This window comes from Prionailurus bengalensis, chromosome C1 (genome assembly GCF_016509475.1).
Source record: "Prionailurus bengalensis isolate Pbe53 chromosome C1, Fcat_Pben_1.1_paternal_pri, whole genome shotgun sequence".
Lineage (NCBI taxonomy): Eukaryota > Metazoa > Chordata > Mammalia > Carnivora > Felidae > Prionailurus > Prionailurus bengalensis.
In genome coordinates, this window is record NC_057345.1 from 166,409,758 (window position 1) to 166,430,100 (window position 20,343).

General features: G+C 33.4%; 1 protein-coding gene across 2 annotated transcripts in view; it reads left to right on the forward strand.

The window, feature by feature from the left end:
* The window catches only part of AGPS (alkylglycerone phosphate synthase), a 144,190-nt gene that overhangs the window by 76,406 nt on the left and 47,441 nt on the right, over positions 1-20,343 (forward strand). For both annotated transcript variants that reach the window (XM_043577137.1, XM_043577138.1), the window contains exons 11-12: positions 8,008-8,135; positions 17,947-17,998. In XM_043577137.1, coding sequence (XP_043433072.1) covers positions 8,008-8,135; positions 17,947-17,998 — 180 coding nt within the window. The remainder of the gene's footprint in view (positions 1-8,007; positions 8,136-17,946; positions 17,999-20,343) is intronic.

The window sequence follows — 20,343 nt, forward strand, 5'->3', positions numbered from 1 at the left end:
TAAGCATTTAGTAAGTTAAATTTATTACTATTGTTGTTGCTGTGTATTACTTTGGCATCAGTGATCTTTCCAATGTATTTATAGTCCCTAATCTCCATCTCTGTTTGTATGTGGATATAGAGTCATCTTAATATAGGCCAGGAGACAGCATGATTGGGAAAGTAAATTTATGCGAAATCATTTTTTTTAAGTTTTATTTATTTATTTATTTATTTATTTATTTATTTATTTTTGAATTTTATCTTTTTAATCTTTTTATTTAAATTCTAGTTAGTTAACATACAGTATAACATTAGTTTCAGGTGTACAATATAGTGATTCAGCACTTCTTTGTATCACCCCGTGCTCATCACAAGTTCATATTCTTTTATAATATGTATTTTCATCTACTATTTTGAACTATCTAAATAATAACCTGCTGCCTTAAGCGTGTGATAAGCTTTTCCTCAAGCTTTAGAAACATTTTTTCTTGCTACAGTTAAATCATGTGATGACAGCCTTGAAAGTATTATCGTTCAAAAATGTATTTTCCTGATCCTACTAAGTTGTACATGTGACTAACCATGTTAAATTTAACGTTTTTGTCTTGTTTTGAGTTACGAATTTTTCATAATGATTTTTTTCAACAAGCAGCTTCTTCCCATTTTAGATGCTAGAATGTGATCAATATAATGAAAGTTATAATAAATAGTCAAAGCATCTGAAGTGCTTTGCATTTTTTTTCTGGTGTATGGAATTTACTAGTAACTTCAAATAGCTTGCTCTTTTATTTGGAAAATGGTTAAAAGTACATTTGTATTTTTTAACCCATGACACACCCTTGTTTTAGCCTTTGCTCTGTGTTGAAATAAGTAAAATGCTTACTATCAGTCCTTTTATGTAATTTTACTAGTCACCTTTTGGTTAAATAAAGCTAACCCTTTACTAGATTCCTCCAGAAGGGCACATTGTGTATCTCGTGAGTTCTAGAATGTTTTAAACTGTTTTCCTCTGACCTGGATACCAGCAGGACAGCTTGGGTGGATATAACATCCATGGGTTGCACTTTCTTTCCTTGTTTCTTAAAAATGCTGCTCCAGTGCTGCCTGGTTTTATATGTTGTTTTAAAGAAATCTAATGCTAGCTCTTTTGCCTTGTAGCTTCTTTCCTTTTTTTTTTTTTTTTTTTTTTGCCTGGGTGTCCTGAGGATTTTTTTCTTTATTATTGAAGTTTACTACTTTTATAGATCAGAGTTGATTGTCCTAGGTTGTTTCGTGTGGTACCCATTGGACCCTTTCTGTGTTTATATTTAGGTCTTCTTCTATTTTGGAAAGGTTTTTTTATATTGTAGTGTCAGTGATTAGGGGTTTTCTCCCAGTGTTTTGATTTTTCTTCTTTAGGGATATAAGTTCTATTTCAGCCCCTATTTCTCTGACCTTTTTTCAACTTTTTATTTCATTTTCTTTCTCTTGGTTATTTTCTTGCTTTTCTTCAATGCCCTTTATTAAGTTTTCATTTGAATCTATTCTCTGTTCTCCTTTGAATATCTTATAACTTAGCCTTCATTTTTTATATGTTTTGTTGCTGTTGTTGCTGCTGTTCTATTTCTTCCCTGAGATTGGTCATCTCTTGTTTCATTGCTTCTTGCTTTTTGTCCATTTATGTTTTTAGTGTTTGTGTTTTTTTTAAGTATATTATTTTGAGAGAGAGAGCATGCACGTGCACGAGCAGGGGAGGGACAGAGACAGGGAGAGAGAGAATCTCAAACAGGCTCTGCGTCCTCAATGCAGAGCCCAACATGGGGCTTGATCTCATGAACTTTAGATCAAGTCCTGAGCCGAAATCAAGAGTTGGATACTTAACTGACTGAGCCATGTAGGCGCCCCTTTAATGTTGTATTTCTGATTCAAGTATTGTTTTTAATATCCCCAAATGCTTGCTTGACAATACTTAATTCAGTTTGAAATGTTGTTTTACGTTTTTTTTTTTTCTTCAGGATCGTGGTTGGTTTAGGGGAGGGACTTTTTATTAGCAGAAAAGCTTTTATTTATATTTTCTGACTTACTGCAGTAGTTTTTGTGGATTTGGTGTGCTTTTTTTCTGTTGCTATTTATTACTTAAGAAAGGGTTCCTAGTTTGGAAATGTCCTTTTCTGTCACTCCTCCTCTCTTTTGTGCTACTTGTTTTTGGATGGTGGTATTGTTGGTGGGAGAAGGCATGATGGCACATCTTCTTTCTCTCTTATTTCTTTAGGATCTTTAATTTTTTCTATTATACTTTCCCTTCATTACCTTTTCTCCAAGGAATACCACACTTCTCCGAATATCATGCTCCCCTTGCTTCTCTAAGGCTGCCATTTCTGGTTCCTCCCATTTTCAATCCCCTCTCCATAGCCAGGGCCCGTATAGCATTTTGGCGTTATTGTTGCATTTTTGCTTTCTGTGATTCTGTCTATGCTTTCTTCAGGTCCTCTGATACCCTCTTCCCTTTCTTATGAAATCTTTTAAGCCTCCCATTATTTTCTACCCTTACAAACTTGCAGCAAGTAGAAGGCCGTAAAAGGTCTTTTGGAATTTTTTCGCTTTATTTCTACTTCACAGGTAATGTGAAGGTCAGAGTGTTTTTTGTCTCCTAGTAGTATTGAAGGTTTTATTTCAAGCCATACAGAGAAAGACAGATACCATATGTTTTCACTCTTATGTGGATCCTAAGAAACTTAACAGGAACCCATGGGGGAGGGCAAGGGGAAAAAAAAAGAGAGAGAGAGAGAGGTTAGAGTGGGAGAGAGCCAAAGTATAAGAAACTCTTAAAAACTGAGAACAGGGGCGCCTGGGTGGCTCAGTCGGTTAAGCGGCCAACTTCGGCTCAGGTCATGATTTCGCGGTCCATGAGTTCGAGCCCCGCGTCGGGCTCTGTGCTGACAGCTCAGAGCCTGGAGCCTGTTTCAGATTCTGTGTCTCCCTCTCTCAGACCCTCCCCTGTTCATGCTCTCTCTCTCTCTCTCTCTCTGTCTCAAAAATAAATAAACGTTAAAAAAAAAAAACAACTGAGAACAAACTGAGGGCTGATGGGGGGTGGGAGGGAGGGGAGGGTGGGTGATGGGTATTGAAGAGGGCATCTTTTGGGATGAGCACTGGGTGTTGTATGGAAACCAATTTGACAATAAATTTCATATATTTAAAAAAAATGATAGCCAAAAAAAAAAAAATGAAGGTTTTATTTCAGCATTATTTGTGGTTTTGTTTTACTTGTTGATTTTTATGGGGATTTTTTTTGGGGGGGGAGTAGAGAGGGGAGAAGTTTCAGAATCAAATGACTGCCATTTTCTTAGTCCTGAAGTTACCTGAAAGTATATTTTCAAATTACAAAAGATTTTATTTACTTTAAGCAAATACTTGCATTTTATATCAAGTGGCAATTGAAGCTTTTAGTTTTCTTGAGAACAAACATTACATTTGAAAATTATAAAACAGAAGATATTTAAATTTATTGCAACATATTTTGGATAAAAGAGAAAGAAAAGTGAATGATATATAAACCTCTATGATGTCATCTTGCCATGGAGTTATCTATAAGTAATAATACTAAGTAGATATAAAATATGAAGTGTATAAAGTGGTATAATGTACATATAATCAAGTGATAAGTAGTCCAAGTCTTTCATATCACTCCATTGACAATACTCCCAAAACAAAAGAATCAATAAATACAATAAAACAGAACAGAAATGAGCCTTTTGATTAAGTGAATTTAGATATATCCATTTGTGATGGGCTAATTTGAATGTAAATCTGAATGGAAGCTGCCCTCCTTCAAACTGTGTTTGAGACCTAGATGATTTTGCTTTCACAGTGGGACCCCCTGTAGAGCTAATAGCTAGATAGTTGCAGAGACTCACCTTAGGCATTTCACTAACCTTACAATAATGCAAAGTCTCACTTTACTGATTTTCATCTTTTTTAACCTAACTTATAATGTTATGGTGGATTTTACTACTTCAGAGTGCCTGCTCTACTACATACGAGGCAGTACAGGTATATAGGGGTTTAAGGCATAGTCACTTTTCACTGGTACCTTAGAATTTTGATGTAGAATTAGAATTTTAAAGGAAGGTTGCTAATGTAAAGGTATATATATTTTAAAATCAACTTTTTGAATAATTACATGTACAAAATTAAAATATGGACAAATGTACAAAATTCAAAAGGTACTGAAGGATGTACAAGGGAAAATCTGCCTTCTATCCCTATCTTCCAAGCATCTCCCTTGTTCAGAGTAAACACTTAACTGCTGTGTATCAGTATATATGTGTGCAGTTTTAAAAACACAAACAGGAGTTTACTACTCTTTGCTTTACACTTCATTTTATAAAGCTGAGTCCATGTAAGTATCATTACATTTAGAGCCACTTCATTCTTTTTGACAGCTACTTGAATGTATACCGATGTATTTAACCAGACCCTCATTGATTGGCATTTAAATGGTTTCTGGCTTTTTTTCCTGGGTTATATTTAGATTATATTCTATAATTCAAAGAAATATTTTCAAATGGCTTCACTTGTCAGATGTTAAGGAAATATTTCACAAAAACCTGGGAACTTGGAGTTTAGTTTTAAATAGATGTTTTCCTGTCTACAGTCAAGGCTTATATTGACCTTTTCCTTAATGAATTTCAATCTGGTGACTGTTGAGTTTCAGCAAGTATTTATTAAATTTTTCTGTAATCTGTGGTCAGATTAAATAGAGGAGATGATTCCTGTGTTTAGGAGTACATGCCTGTCAAATTTCAATTTATTTGTAGAAAGAACTTTTAACATCAGATGTTAGTTCCAAGGCTATAGAAGCTTCTAAAAATGTTGAAAAGAGTTGAAAGAATTACAAATAAGTTTAGTGATGGTGTCACTGTAGTAGTAGGAAGATTAGCAACATTAAAAATTAAAGTAGTACTACTTGTATTGGTAAGAAAGAACAGGTGTGATAGAAAATTCTGTGCTGGTGGATGAGGAGACAGCAAAGTATTAATAGTTTACCTGTCAGCCTTTTGCCTCTTTGGCAAAGGTTTAGAAGTTCTCTTAGACTCTTTCTATAGTCTAAGATATCTAGTTCTTAAAATTTTTCTATTTGTAAAATGCATGATGGTTAGTTCCTTATTTAAGGAAATAACTCTGAAGTTTCATTTGTAATTCATTTGGAGAATTAAGTTATAATGGTTATTTTAAAATAGCTTTATTGAAATACAGTTCACAAACCATAAAATTCACCCATTTTAAAGTGTATCCCTTAGTAGGGATAGTTCCTGAGATTAGTGTTTGAGAGTCTTTTCTGAGCATGGTTGGGGTCCTTCCCACTGTTTCTATACAGGCAAATTAACTGGCCTACAGTATTGCCTTTATTTTCAATAAATTAACCTATGTCCTCCCAGTTGCCTTTTACCAAATCCTCCACTGTTTTGAGAGTGTTTTAGGCTTGAACTTCTTCATGCTGTGTTGCAAACAAAGTAATTTTCTTTGGAAAGAGATTAGGAGCTATTTTTTGGTGTGTGTTCCCTTACCCCCTCCCTCCTCCACCCCTGTAAAATCTCTGAGCCTTGATCCTGGAGGCAAAGGGAGGAGAGAGGAGCAGCAGAGCAATGGCATGCTTTTCTCTGAGGACATCCCTGCTTTAGTAGCTCAGTGCTAGGGAGAAGAGAGGAGGAAAACATATCTTCTTGGTTTGCTTCTCCTGGCAAGATACCAACTCTTTGCAAGCCAGGCCAAGGGTGATTGGGATCCCAGTATTAGTGTAACACTCCAAGTAGAGCCTCTGCCCCACCAGCTAAGGTTGGGTACTAGAAGTGACCCAATCTCTTCCCCACTTCTCCCACATCTTGGTGGTATGTGCCTTGAATGTAACTTTAGGAAAAGGTAGATGAGGGCAGTGTTGTTATATGGAAAAGGATCACAGGTTTTTCTGAAATGAAAAAAGTCTTCACGTATATATTTCAGAGAAAAGAAAACATACATCCACACAAAAATATGTGTGTAGATTTGTATATATATTCACAGTAGCATTATTTATAGCAGCCAAAATGTGGAAACCTATGGAACTTTCAGCTCTGCGAGGGGAGAGGGACTGAACATTGAATTAGTGGTTCAATCAGTCATGCCTCTGTGATGCAGCTTTCATAAAAATTACTAAAATGCAGGTTTTGGAGAGCTTCCATGTTGGTTAATACATGGAAGTGCTGGGAGGGTGGTGCATCTGGAAAGGGCATGGAAACTCAGCCCCTTTCACCATACTTTGCCCTCTGCATCTCTCTTTTTTTTTTTTTTTCATCTTAACTCTTCCTGAGTAGTATCATTTTATATTACATTGACAAGCTAGTAAAAAAAAAATGTGGAAACCCAAATGCCCATCAACTAACGAATGGGTAAACAAAATGAGTTCTGTATACATTGGAGTAATAGTTCATAATTTTAAAAAAATGAAGTACTAATACATATTATAACAGGGATAAACCTTGAAAACATTATCTAAGTGAAGCCAGTCACAAAAAAACACATATTGTAAAATTCCATTTATATGAAATATTCAGAATAGACAAATTTATAGAAGTTAGTGGTTGTCTAGGGCTGAGTATGTATGTGGGGATGGGGGGGTGATGGAGAATGACTGTTTCATGGATATGGGGTTTCTTTTTTGGGGTGAGGAAGATGTTCTAAACTTAGATTTAATGATAGTTGCATATATCTATGCATATACTGAAAAACATTGAGTTTTACACTTTAAATGGGTGAATTTTATGGTCTATGAATTATATCTCAATAAAGATGCTAAAATAAAAGATAAAGTCTAGTCACTTGTTATCTTTTAAAATTTACAAGATATATCTACTTTTTATTCAAATACTAATCAAGCCAAACTTGCAGAGTTTCTGTAATTTTACAAGTCATAATGGGGTCATATTTGCTATCTCCATAGGCAGTCATTTGTATATGTGAGGAACATATTGTGATCTAATGTAATTTACTTTTTACATAGTAAAAAGTTTCATAGTTTTCTATCTTGTATTCTATACTGACATTTTGAGTATACTATAAATTTATTGAACGCTTTTTTTGTGATACTATTTATTTATTTATTTCTAGTGTTGTCATTAAGTTCTCCAATTGAAAGATTTCCGTCTTTATTCTTTTTTTGTGATTCTCAGAAAATTTACTGCTAGTGTTAATAATTTCTAACATTTGTACATCAGAAATCACTGATTTGAAAAGTGTGACATTGTGAATATAATATTTAACCATGTCTCTTCAAATATTTTAGTATAGTTATTTAAATCATGTAGAATATAGTTTATATTTAACTTGCTATTTTCCTCTTTGATTTTTCTCTCCTCTGTGTAATAAAGAAAAGAGCATTTGTTTCACTAGTGGTTCTCTTGTGCTAGATATTTATAGTTACTATTTTGTCTCTGAAATATCTGTTTTTTTTTCTTTTTGTTTTGTTTTTTGTTTTCTGTTTTACAAGGGCATCCCAGTGTTGCCTTTGTCATTGTATGAATTCTTAGGAAAAAAGGCGAGATAATAATAGTCCCTCTAATTTCTTCTATCATTTTAAATTCTCATAGAGGTTTCTTTTTGCCCCAGTAAATTGTTCTCACAGTAAAAGTAGGCACAAATATCAAAATATACTTTTGTCTGAATGTATATGAGATATAAAAACCTGTTGTTTTTAAATTTGTTTTCTTTTAGTAGGTTGTAATGCTTTTCAAATGATTTAAAAGTAACCTTGGAGAAGGGTTACCTTAAAAATGTCTTAAAGTATTTATATATAACATAAGAAAAATGTATTCCAAAAACTTTTTTCAGAAATTATAAAATGTTTGTTTTTCTAAAAAGACTTGAGTAGCCATTATTCCCCACATAGAATAGATTAAATAGATTTAAATATGAATAGAATAAATTAATAGAATAAATAGATAAAATAGATTTAAATATGACTTAGAAAATTGGCATGTGATATATTGGATTATTCCCCCTTCTTTTTCAGGAACTCTTGGTGTGATAACAGAAGCTACAATAAAAATCAGACCAATCCCTGAATACCAAAAGTATGGCTCAGTAGCTTTCCCTAATTTTGAACAAGGAGTAGCCTGTTTAAGAGAAATTGCAAAACAGGTAAAAACAAACAAACAAAAAAGAACAAAAACCCACCCATATATATTTATAGTTTAAAAATTCTGCGTAACTGATTTTGTATGTCACATATAATCTTCATATTTAGTTGTGTTATATATGTGGTTTTTCCCCAGTTCTGTATGAAAAGGTAATGTAAAATCATCCCTGTAAGTGCAGTTGCTATTTCTTTATTTCTTGGTTTAAAGAGTGCTGTGTGATTTTAAGCCAAGGTAAGGTATATACTTGGGTTGATGGCTTTGAATGACTCTGCCTTTAATGAATGTTATGTTTTCTTAAATTATTTTTAGGTAAGATATTTTGTGATTAATTTGAAGTAATATATAATTTTTCTTAAACTAAGACATTTATTGAAATTAAAATAAATGGCTGATTGTCAGTGATCAAAAATATAGAAATTAAATATAGGTAATCAAACTTTATCAATACTTAGAATATGCTACTACTAGACCCTACTTTGTTTTATAATAGTACCTAGGCTATAGCTTAAGTTAAATAACATAATATAACATAATATATTTAGCTATAAGTTAAGAAGAATTCCCATTTTCTGTTCCCTTATTTAAAAAAAAAAGATATAATATTAAGGATTTTTAAAAGACTAGGTCGTATCAAGTAATTTTATTTCTGTATTCTGTGTATCAGTGTAGAAATTCTTGCATTTCTTTAGGTATTTGGTTCATTATTTGAACTACGATGGTTTGTGAAAAATTCTCATTTCAGCATTTCACAGTGGGGAGGAAATCAAGGGAGTATACTGCAGCCTGTTTCTTCTTGCTTTCTCCAAACTCCTGGAGTTCTTTAGTACTTCCCATCAGCTGTATGCAACTAGAATCTTGAGGCAAGGGACCTTTCCAACCTGACCCATATAGGTCAGCCTCCAGGTATATCATGAGCAGAGTGAAGCAAGGATCTGCTGAGGCAAAGGAATGATATCCAGCAAATACTCCATATTCATTGTGGACTCTTTCAAGTACGGAAATGGAAAGTGGTCAAGAGTCTTATCTTCCCACCATTCTACGACATAAATGTCTTAAAGAAATTTAAAATAAGCAAAAATATTTCACAGTTACTCACATATTTACCATTTTTAGGGTTCTTTCTTTCATATATTCAGTTTTGCTTTCTGAGACATTCATTTTTTCCGTTAGTTTTCTGCTTGAGGAGGTTCAGCTATATGGTCACTTAATCTAACAGTTGACAAGGATAATTTCTATAATTTCCAGGTAGCTTCAGTTACTTACCAGTTAAATTGCTTCCTGCATTAAGATTTAACCATAGGCCCCTTAGTCTTGATTGTCTTCCTGCTGGGTGGGAGAATAATTTAAAAAAGAAGTATAGTCCTAGAATGAACATTCTTTTAAAAAATTTTTTTTTCAACGTTTATTTATTTTTGGGACAGAGAGAGACAGAGCATGAACGGGGGAAGGGCAGAGAGAGAGGGAGACACAGAATCGGAAACAGGCTCCAGGGTCTGAGCCATCAGCCCAGAGCCCGACACGGGGCTCGAACTCACGGACCGCGAGATCGTGACCTGGCTGAAGTCGGACGCTTAACCGACTGCGCCACCCAGGCGCCCCAAGAATGAACATTCTTAAACTACTGGCAGGTTACTTTGGTGGTGGTAAAGCAAAAACAAATGTTAATAGTTGAAACTTTTACAAGAAGAGCTCCTAATTCCTAGAACCTTGGGGATATTATGTTATGGTTAGGGTGCTAGAATATATAGTTAAGTATTATGCTATTTGCTAAAATAATGAGATGATATAATATTTAAATATTATTTTAATATATAAATATGTAATATACATTACATATTAAATATCAATATACATCATATATTTAATGTAATATTAAATATTATATTTAAAAGCAGGACTACTGAATAAAGGAGAAGTGGAAATAAGTTTCAGGGGTAAATATTATTTGTTATTCTGACATGATATCTGAGCACTGAGTAGTAAAGTTCAAGCGTGTTCTGATACTTGTCACTAAAACCTTCCACATTTAAAGGCAAAGGAAGACAATTTCAAATTTAAGATAGCCTAGATGTTAAGGAATAAAAGAACTAATTGCAAAGTGTTATGGTTTTGCCTGTGAGTTAAAACCTAGAAGAATGGAAAGCTAAGTTTTCATGTTGTTTTTTGTTTGTTTGTTTTGCTTTGTTTAGAAAATTACTGTAAGTAAGTTCACCTATTAAAAATCAAAACAAGCCAAACATTTCCCATTATTAGATTGTATTTTCTTATCAACTTCAATCTCCCTTAATGATTTTTTTTAAGTGTTTTCACCTTGTATTATAATTTATTCTTGGTGTTAAGTACTTTTATTTGTTTCTGTCTTTGTTAAGCTTTATTATTTCCCCTCCCCAAAAAAGCTTTATCATAAAATTTATAGTTCGTAGTATCTCTCTTTTTCAGGTTTTGAATATGACATCTTTTTAATTGGCTATTGTTGTCTCCATTTTTTATGGCAAAATAAGCAAGAATGCCACATTGGAATTTTAAAAATAATTACAGAATCGATAAAACTATCTGATTTATATGTATTTTCAACAAAAGATCTTTGATGAGGTCACATTCAGTCTATGTTGGTCAAATCTGCCCCTTCACAAGCTCTCCACTCTGTAGAACACAGATTTAGTAGACTTGTGAAAAAATGTTGCTAGGTGATCTTGGAAGTAAAGGTAGACATATTTATGCTTTCCTCTTTTCTGCATTGTAAATATGTAAATATATCTTAGGTTTCATTAATGAGAAATGATGTACAAATGTATCAGAATCCTAAATTTATAATTTTATTAAAATGGAAATATTGGATTTAAACATAGTTGCTATAATCTGATGCAGTTTTTGTTACAATTTAATACATGCCCCTGATAGAAAGTAATAGAGAACTACTTGTGCTAATGAAAAGCAGGGGGTGAAATTTTCCTTCATCCTTGCATAAGTCAGTAAAAATTGCGCTTTTACTCTTTTTAAAAAATTCTTTGGATATTCACCAGTGACTGTAATCTAAATTGACTACACAAAACTGTATTGGGTATGTAGTTAGGAATAAACAAAGGTGATAGCTGATAGAAAGTGCTACCCTGTGGTTAAAGACCTTAAAGGAAAGCTCCCCTCTAATCTATAGTTTTAATAAATTGGTTCTGTGTACCTGGTAATAGACAGTTTTTAAAGGCATACATACCACATGACTAGAAAGTTTGTCTTTCTTGAAACTGATTAAAAAGCCTAGATAGATACTATTTTATTTTCAAATATTACTTGTATGAATGAAACAATTGCTAAGAATAGTTACTGTGATTTGGAGATATTCCACTGTTTGAGGAACATATATATTAAGTATGAATGTTTACCTGCCCTGGAAATGGGCAAATGCTTGTATTATGGCTTAGAGACATTTACATATTAGTTTACAGAATGTACAAATCTCATATGTCAAGAATGGAATGACGTGTGCTGCCCTGCTTTGTAACAGTATTCTCAGGCAGAAAAATTGAGAAAATGATCAGATTTTGGCACTAGTTGTTCAATTTGCAATTTGGAATTTCAGCTGATAGGAAGAGAATTAAGATCCATTAAAATCGATGATACATGGTTTATGATTGTGCCAAATTCTTGATTGAATAATGAGTTGGCTGGTTGTAATTCCTCACTGTCACTTCATAGCACTTCCATTTTTACGGTATTTTCAGACTCAAGTTGCCTTTGAAATGGGAAACTATTTTGGATATGTATCTTTTGGAAAGGAGTGTACATGATTGTTTACAAATAGCAAAGTGGGCTCTTTGTATATTTTCATCACTATTCTTACTGAAGGAAATAAATTAAGCAACTTTATACTGACAGCAGAAGGATTCTACTAAGGTCTCTCATCTAATCTTTGTCCACGTGAGGATTGTCCTCTTTCAATACTTCACTGCCTTGTGAGGAGCTAGAAAGGAAGATTTAGTAGAAGATTAATGTGATTCTATCTAATAAATGGCAGTCCAGTATTATCTCCAACTTAACTCAGTAGATGGGTAAGTAAGTGATTTTTAAGACTTTGAGAAAATAGATTTCTTACTGTAGCCTCTCAGGTGAGAGGAAATAGTGTTTTTTAATCAGAATATCAGTTTCAGGTATATTTTATTATTCTCTTATTGTTTGTTTAGAAATAACAATGATATTTTTATAAAGTTTTAAGGGAAAAAGGGTTGAAATAAGCTCAAATTGAGCAGTTTTTGAAGTCTGGGATTTTCCCTTCCCAGTAAAAACTTAAGAGTTATGCCCTGTAGTATTGAGGGAGGACCATATGTTCCATTAAGAGGAAACACTGTATGTGTGGCACATTTCCTTATGCATTCCTCTGAAAACTGTCTTTCTCAGTATCAGAACTAGGTTTGTAGAATTACAGATTGAAAAGGGAGGTTTTTCTCTCCCTGTCTTTTGGCAAGGTGTGGCCCATTCTACCTACCATCACTTTTATTTTAAACAGTTTTAAACTGATAGGGTGTTGTTGTTTTTTCTAGAGAGCTTAGACCATAATTTGGAAAGAAATACATAGTTCATATTTGACACCTCAGACTATTATGTCTCAATTCTGAATTGTTCTGTCTTAAACTTGACTTATCTTGGAGGGGTTGAAATAAATTGAAAGGAGTTAGGTTTAGCAATTACATTATAAAATAATTAAAACTGCTTTATATTCAGTGGTAATTCTTGGAAATAATAATTTGTTATGTGTAGAAAAAGGCATTGTTATTTTAAATCATTATGTGTGTGCATGCGTGTGTGTGTGTGTGTGTGTGTGTGTGTGTGTGATGCTTTTCTCCCTCTGAGGCAGAGAAAATAACCTAGCCCCTAGCCAAAAGTTTGATTAATTGGATTCTTTACTATGTGATCCAGCAGAATGTGTTAAACTTGAGGACAGTTACAAGACATGCTTTTAAGCAGGAGCTACTCAGAACAAGTCATTATACATGTACAAAGTGAAAAATGAAAATGATGAACCAGAGACTGTTTGGTATTATTGGCTCTTCCCTTATATAAATGGAGGGAAATATCTACTGTATAATATGTAGCTGTAAGCCAGTATGTGACTTCCAGTAGGACTAACCATTTATACGAATAGCCTTAAATACTGTCTGATTTTATCTGTGGTACCAGCTCTGAGGAAGAACCAATTATCTGTCTACATTTTAAGTTTTTATATATAGAAATTTGCAGTTAGCAGAATTCTTTTCACATATCCTTTTTTAAACATTTTTTTGTTTATCTGTATGTAAGATAGTGTGCTGTTAACTTTATATTCAACAAAGTATATTGGATATTGTGTAAGTTAAATAGACATGATTCCTGTCTTCTAGTAATCACTACAGATGTTGCATATCATGATAAATTTTATATGTTTAAACTTTTGTATGGCTAGGTACAAGGAGTTTGGTATTGGAGCTTTGGCTTCTGATATAGTGTGAGGTTACTAGACTATCTCCAAAATAAACTCAAGGTTTAGGAGTTTGGGCCATTCTAGAGTCTACACTGAATGTGTGATTTACTTCTTGAAGAAACAAGCCTTTTCAATTCAAAGGTGTTAAACAAGGCACCAAAGATATAGGACTACCATTCACTGCTTATATTTTATGTTTATGAAGTTGGAATAGTAGAAATCCTGATGCCTTTTGAGATATGTTAATATTGAATTTCTTTTGCTAGTATTTAGTAAACTAAGGGAAACCCTCACAAATAATGTGTCACATCTGCAGTGCAAGTTCTGGTTTTCTCTGTGATAAGAAAGAGATACGAATTAGTTCCATAAAAACAGATTTTGCAGAAATCTTTTGATGTGTTTCTTATAGGGACTTTTTTTTGGAGAAAATGGTTAGATTGAGAAATCTGTTGCTTTTTTTAAGTTGTTAGTAAAGAGAATTGTAGTCAGAATTAAATAAGACTAATGAGAGTGGTTATTTATTTTTCAGGTTTATATATTAAATTCCTGGTTGTAACATCATTAAAGGGAAGAAATTGTCAGCAGTTTGACTTAGTCTCGTACTAGTGCTTTGAGGTCAATGTGATTATTTATTTCTTCTTTGCTTGGGTAAAACAAAGATAATTGATATTTCCTTAAGGTCAATAATGAGTTTCTCATCTCTTTTCAGACTACTTATTACATATAAAGTATACTTGGGTACAAGTCAGATGACATCAGATATTCTAGTAAAAATAAATTTATCATAGTAGGAAATAAATCAGTTATTTTATTAACTCCATTTTGAGTAAACAGTTTTTGTTTGATGTTCCTTAAATTCCCTGAATGTATTATTAACCCACCAAAAAAATTACTTGGTAAAACTATTCTCTCTCAGGTTATTTCTGGTCCCATACCACTAGGGGTCACTTTAACTCAAGAACCCTTTTCCCCCTTTCTTCATCTATGGAATACTCAGTATAATTGAAAAGCATGGGAGTGAATTTAGAGCTCAAATTCTCCGAATTTGTGATGTCTCTAACTTTTAAAGGAAATATTTTTAGGTTTTCAAATTAGTTTCATAGCAATTGAAACATAATGTAGTCTTAACCATAGGTAGTGTTACCCAGATTGAATGTTATTTTTTAAGAATAGAAACATTATTTTGGTCTTTCGATTATAGGAACTTACAATTAGTGATACTGGCAGGTTTTCATATAAAATTCTAAGAGACTTTTCTGCTTTTTTTTTTTTTAGAATCATGCACAGTGATTTGCAAATAATAAATGGCCAGAGGATCATAAAACAATCTAGATGCTGTTTTTTAATTTGGGTGCTTTACTTATGAGAATTTACTTGTGTTGATAACTAAAATACTCATTTACTGACTTTTTAAAAAAATGACACTATTAAAACATGAGACTTAATAAAGCTGTGGTTTCATTTTGATCATTTTTAAAAAGCCAGTATTGAAAACTAATATTTATTATCTACATACACCAAATTCTCTTTAGCTTTTTATTCTTTTTTGATAAGTGTTAGTAGTTATTCTCACTTGATAAGTGTCTGTAACCATCTACTCTGCCTCAGTACAAATAGGAATAGTCCATGACTGACTCAGCTTTATATGACTCAGCTGTCAAGTTAAAATCATATTCAATATTATTGAATATTGGTTGTTATGTGTACCAAGTTCCTGAAGCTTCCTTACTTATTTTTCCAACTTTTTAATTTGAAAGTTTTAAGCATACAGAAACTTTGAAAGAAGAGGATGGCGATCACTTGTATGTTTATCTTGTATATTCAACAATTGACTTTTTCTTATGTTTGTTTTAAATGTTTCTGTATGTGTTTTCTGGGCCGTTTAAAATTAAGTTGCAGACATCATGGCACTTGATCTCTAAGTATTTAAACATACATCTCCTAAAAATAAAGGTGTTTTTCTTCACAGCCACAATACTATTATCATGTCAAAGAAAATCAACAGTAATTTCTTTAATGACATCCAGTGTTCATTCTATAAACAGATTATTTCAGTTACCCAAGATGTATTTTATGGATAGTCTTTTCAAACCAAGTTTTTATCAAGGCCTGCATATTTATTGTATTTTAGTTGTTTCAGAGATTGATTTCCACTACAGATTTATTGTACTAAACATACTTTCCCCCATTTTCTGATATATGTGTCTCTGTGCTGAATGTTTTCCCTAATAACACTTGATATAGGTACAGGGGTAGTAGAAACTAGGTGACGGTAGGAGATGGAATTTACAAGTTGTTGGTACAAATTTAAAAGTTGTTTTTGGGGAGGGTAGGTGCTTGGCTGGCTCAGTCAGTAGAGTGAGGATTGTGAGTTCAAGCTCGACATTAGGTATAGAGAACTTAAAAATACAATCTTAAAAAAAAAGTTTCATTTTTTGTTTTTTGTTTTTTTCTAAGAATGACAGAAGGGCTCTGAATTCTTTCGCATATGTTACTGGTGTGCTTAAGCCAAAACATATAAATATATATGTAATATGATATTGTTTATTTCATGCAGAAAAGAAACTTGGTCTAATTAGGCATCATATGTGTTATTAGAAGTTGATACGCCTGTTTGAATAAGAGCATTTTACGAAAATTGATTTTTCTGTAGTATTTTGGAAACTGGTTTGGCTTTTAGAAGCACAGCCTAATTACAAAGATAACCTTATACCAAGATTTGAAATTACTCAGGTTGTGTGTGTGTGTGTGTGTGTGTGTGTGTGTGTGTGTGTGTGTAATTGTATAACACATAGTTTTCATGTAATTTTTGTTTCAGGTATGACTTTAAAGCTCTTTGTGTTGTGTGTGTGATGTATGTATGTGTGTGTTAGGTGATTTTTTGGGAGGCTTTGTGGTCTATTTGAAATATTCCTCATCCAGCAGTCAAGATATCTTGGTCCTAGTTTGTCTACTTAACAGTCATATGACCTCAGACAAGTCTTTTAATCTCTCTGGTTCTTATGTCCTCATCTGAAAAATGGGGATAACACCAGTTCTGCTACCCTGATGGGGTTATTTCTTATATTAGAGATGTGAAAACAACCTGGACATCAGAAGAGTCTATAAAAGTAAGGCAATAGGTTATTGTTATGGTATATATGTAAAATTACCTAATACTGTTTTCTTTAGATTTGGCAGTGACTTTTTAAAATATAGATTGAATAATATCACCTTTAGTACCAAAGGTGAGTAAATTGTGTAGTGCTCAAAATAAGAATCTACTCGGTTATTTTGTTGGATGAAATAAAATGTGTATTGTGAGTGGTTTTATAAAATTAAGTATTCAATTAAAAGTAAATGATAGCAAAAATGTTGTAATGCGCAGTTATGTGTTAAGTTTTGTTCTTTTGAATGATCTGCATATATCTTAATGTTGTGTGGATACAATTTTATTTATAAATGTTATTAGCAGAAGATAAATGTTTAAAAAGTTTATGACAGTCAAAATTTTGTCATGTGAAAGCAACCTCTTGGTAGAAGTTTAACCATGTTAAAAATTTGCATAGAAAATAAAATTGTTGTTAGGGTGCAGCTCACTTTAATACTATGGAAAAGCTGTAGCTAACTTAAATCTTGCTAGTGTTTGTATTGTAGTATTTCAGCATACAAAATTTATATGACTATCTGTTCTCATTTTTCTTTCCTTGCAGCTTTTAGTGTGGTGACTAGAATAAATTTAACACTGGTGGAGTTCTAGATACATAATGTTACCCTTCAGAATTTTGTTGCTATTTTCATGCCTTGCAAGATTTTAGAATTCTGGTCACTGATAGTTTTTCTTTTTAAAATGGATTATTGAAAGGGATAAAAGGAAAACAACAGTTCTTAGAGTTATGTATGAAGACATCACAGATAATTTTTTGAGGTGTTTTTGCTCAGAAAAATTCTACCATCATCTTCTTCATTTTAAAAGTATATAAGAATCTGAAGATACATTATAATTCACAAATGGTATAATGTTGATTGTAGTCTTTGAAATTTCTACTTTGTTCTAAAATAATCTACTTCAAGGCCCAGTATTTCTTTTAGGTATTTCCATAGATCTTTGCTAGGCATTGAGAAGATCTTGTTGCTGACAAAGATCTGGCAGCATACATGTGTGTGTATTATATATATAAATTTCTCTTCCAAATATTTTATAGAAGTCAGTGATGTTTTATCATCTTAAAATTGTATAAAAAGTTAAGATTTTTTTTACTGTATATATTCTTAGGAACTAAGCTCTTGATGTCACATACAGAAAGATGGCATTTACATTCTACCTGTGTAGCTTCTTTACAGTATTAAATTTGTATCACATTTTTTCTTTTTAAAATAGAGATGTGCTCCTGCATCTATTCGCCTCATGGACAACCAACAGTTTCAGTTTGGTAAGTAAGGAATGATCATTTTAAAATCTGCTCATGAAGCCTCAAAATTTGTGAAACAGTTGTTACATGCCAGGAAGAGTACTGAATACAGAGCTAGGAAGATGAATGTCATAGTTCCTGTCCTTCAGGAAGCCCTTAGTCTAATGGTGACAGACAATTAAGAAATGAATGAGTGCAGGATTGTTAGAGATGCTATGAAAGAAGAGTGCACTGGATACCCTGGGTGCAAATGAAGGAATGGTTGAACCTGCTGGATTTTGCTGGATGTCAATATGGGGATTCAGGAAAGGTGCTTTTTTTTTTTTTTAATGTTTATTTTTTAAGATAGAGACAGAGTGCAAGTGGGAGAGGGGCAGAGAGAGAGGGAGACACAGAATGTGAAGCAGGCTCCAGCCTCTGAACTGTTAGCACAGAGCCTGATGCAGGGCTCGAACTCATAAACCACGAGATCATGACCTGGGCTGTAGTTGGATGCTTAACCGACTGAGCCACTCAGGCTCCCCTAAGAAAGGCTTCTTAAAGGAGGGTAATGCTTACATTAAATCTTAAGGGGAATAGAAGTTTGATTGGGATGTTTTCCTCTCCCCTCCTACCAAATTTGTTCACTCATCAGGAAAAAAATATGAAATTGTGAGACCTCAGTGGCATCTTTGTACTTCAAGTAGTTCGATGTGGCTCAAATAGAGGGTGGGTGAGAGTTGTTACAAGAGATGAAGCTGGATGGGTGGAGTAGGGCTTTGCAGGATTGATTTGGATTTTACCATGTCAGCAAAGGGATTTACATCTGAGAATGCTCCATTCTGCTAGCATTATGCAGGGTGGAGTAGAATGGTGCAGGTGGGGAAGAGGAGTGGAAATGGTTCAAGAGGCCAATTTTGGGGCCCTTGATCAAGGAAGCAGTGATGGAGATGGAGAGTAAGGCATAGATTTCCTAGAGCTCAGTTTGCCAACTAGATGTGGAAGGTTCCATAAACGGAAGGGTTGAGGGCAACTCCAAGATTGCTGATTTGACTGACTGGGTGGACTGATGAACAGAGAGAGAGAGATGATGATTTGGGGGAAAAGACATTACAATGGGTTGTTTTTAAGGTACTGTTGGAATATTCAGGTAGAGAATTGAGTAGCAGGTAACCATGTTTCTTTTTCCCCCTTTTTGCGTTAAAGTATTAAACTTTCTGACTCTGTTTATCATCTTTTCAATTCTCATTTTATTGCTTTTATATTTTTTTCCATATGCTGAAATTGAGTTTGGAACTTACATTCATAGAATTTAAGTATCTTCAGAACAGTCCCTGAAATTATAGGAATGATTGTTCAATAGTAAACACTAATGGCTAAGATAGGCAGACTTTTGTTTGTTCTATTTAAGAGTAGTTTAGGTTTTAATTTAGGGAAGAGTGATTATATAGTATAGAAGCTGAAAGAAGTCAGGGGTGCTTGGCTGACTCAGTTGATTAAGCGTTCCAACTTCGGCTCAGGTTGTGATCTCACGCCTTGTGAGTTCAAACTCCAGATTGGCCTCTGTGCTGACAGCTCAGAGCCTGGAGCCTGCTTCGGATTCTGTGTCTGCCTCTCTCTCTGCCCCTCCCCCTCTCACACTGTCTCTCTCAAAAATAAATAAACATTAAAAAATAATTTTTTTTAAAGAAGCTTATGGAAGTCATGTTCATAATATATCAAGAGTTAGTTTTAAAATTTGATTCTTTTAAGTCATAGCTGTTATTTCTTTAAGTAAATTATTTTCAAAATACTATACTACTGGTAAAAGTTTAAGATAAGTACATCCTTTAAATAATTAAATAGTTAAATCAAATGGAAATCAAGCCTTCTGTGTTTTGGCCTGCATTTAGAGATCTAGGTCTTAAGAGAGCCATGTATCTGATTAATAATGCTTTTACCCATTTATATGCTATTATTATAGTGAGTTATAGTCATAAACACCTTTGTAAAATTAACTATAATTTGACTAGATTTTATTTATAATTGGGATATATAGCAATTTAAGATGAAGGTTTAAAGAAAATGTCCTTCTGGCTATCTCTCATCCCTGTTTCACATTCTCATTGCTGTATCTAGGAACATGCTCTAAGGTAGGCTCTACCCTCTCCATCTTGACTATATCTTTTGTCTCCTTCCACCCTTTACTTGGCCGCCAAAGTCATTCTTTGGAAAGGCAGATCTGTTCCTGCTTCTCAGCTATCTATAACCTTTTTGATTTCTCACTACCTGTTGAAGCCTTGCCATCTACATATCTTGCCATGGCTCCATGATCACACAGCTAAACACAGCAAGGGATGTCCAGGACTTTGTACCAGCCATATGGCTTATTGGCAGTTTTGTACCAT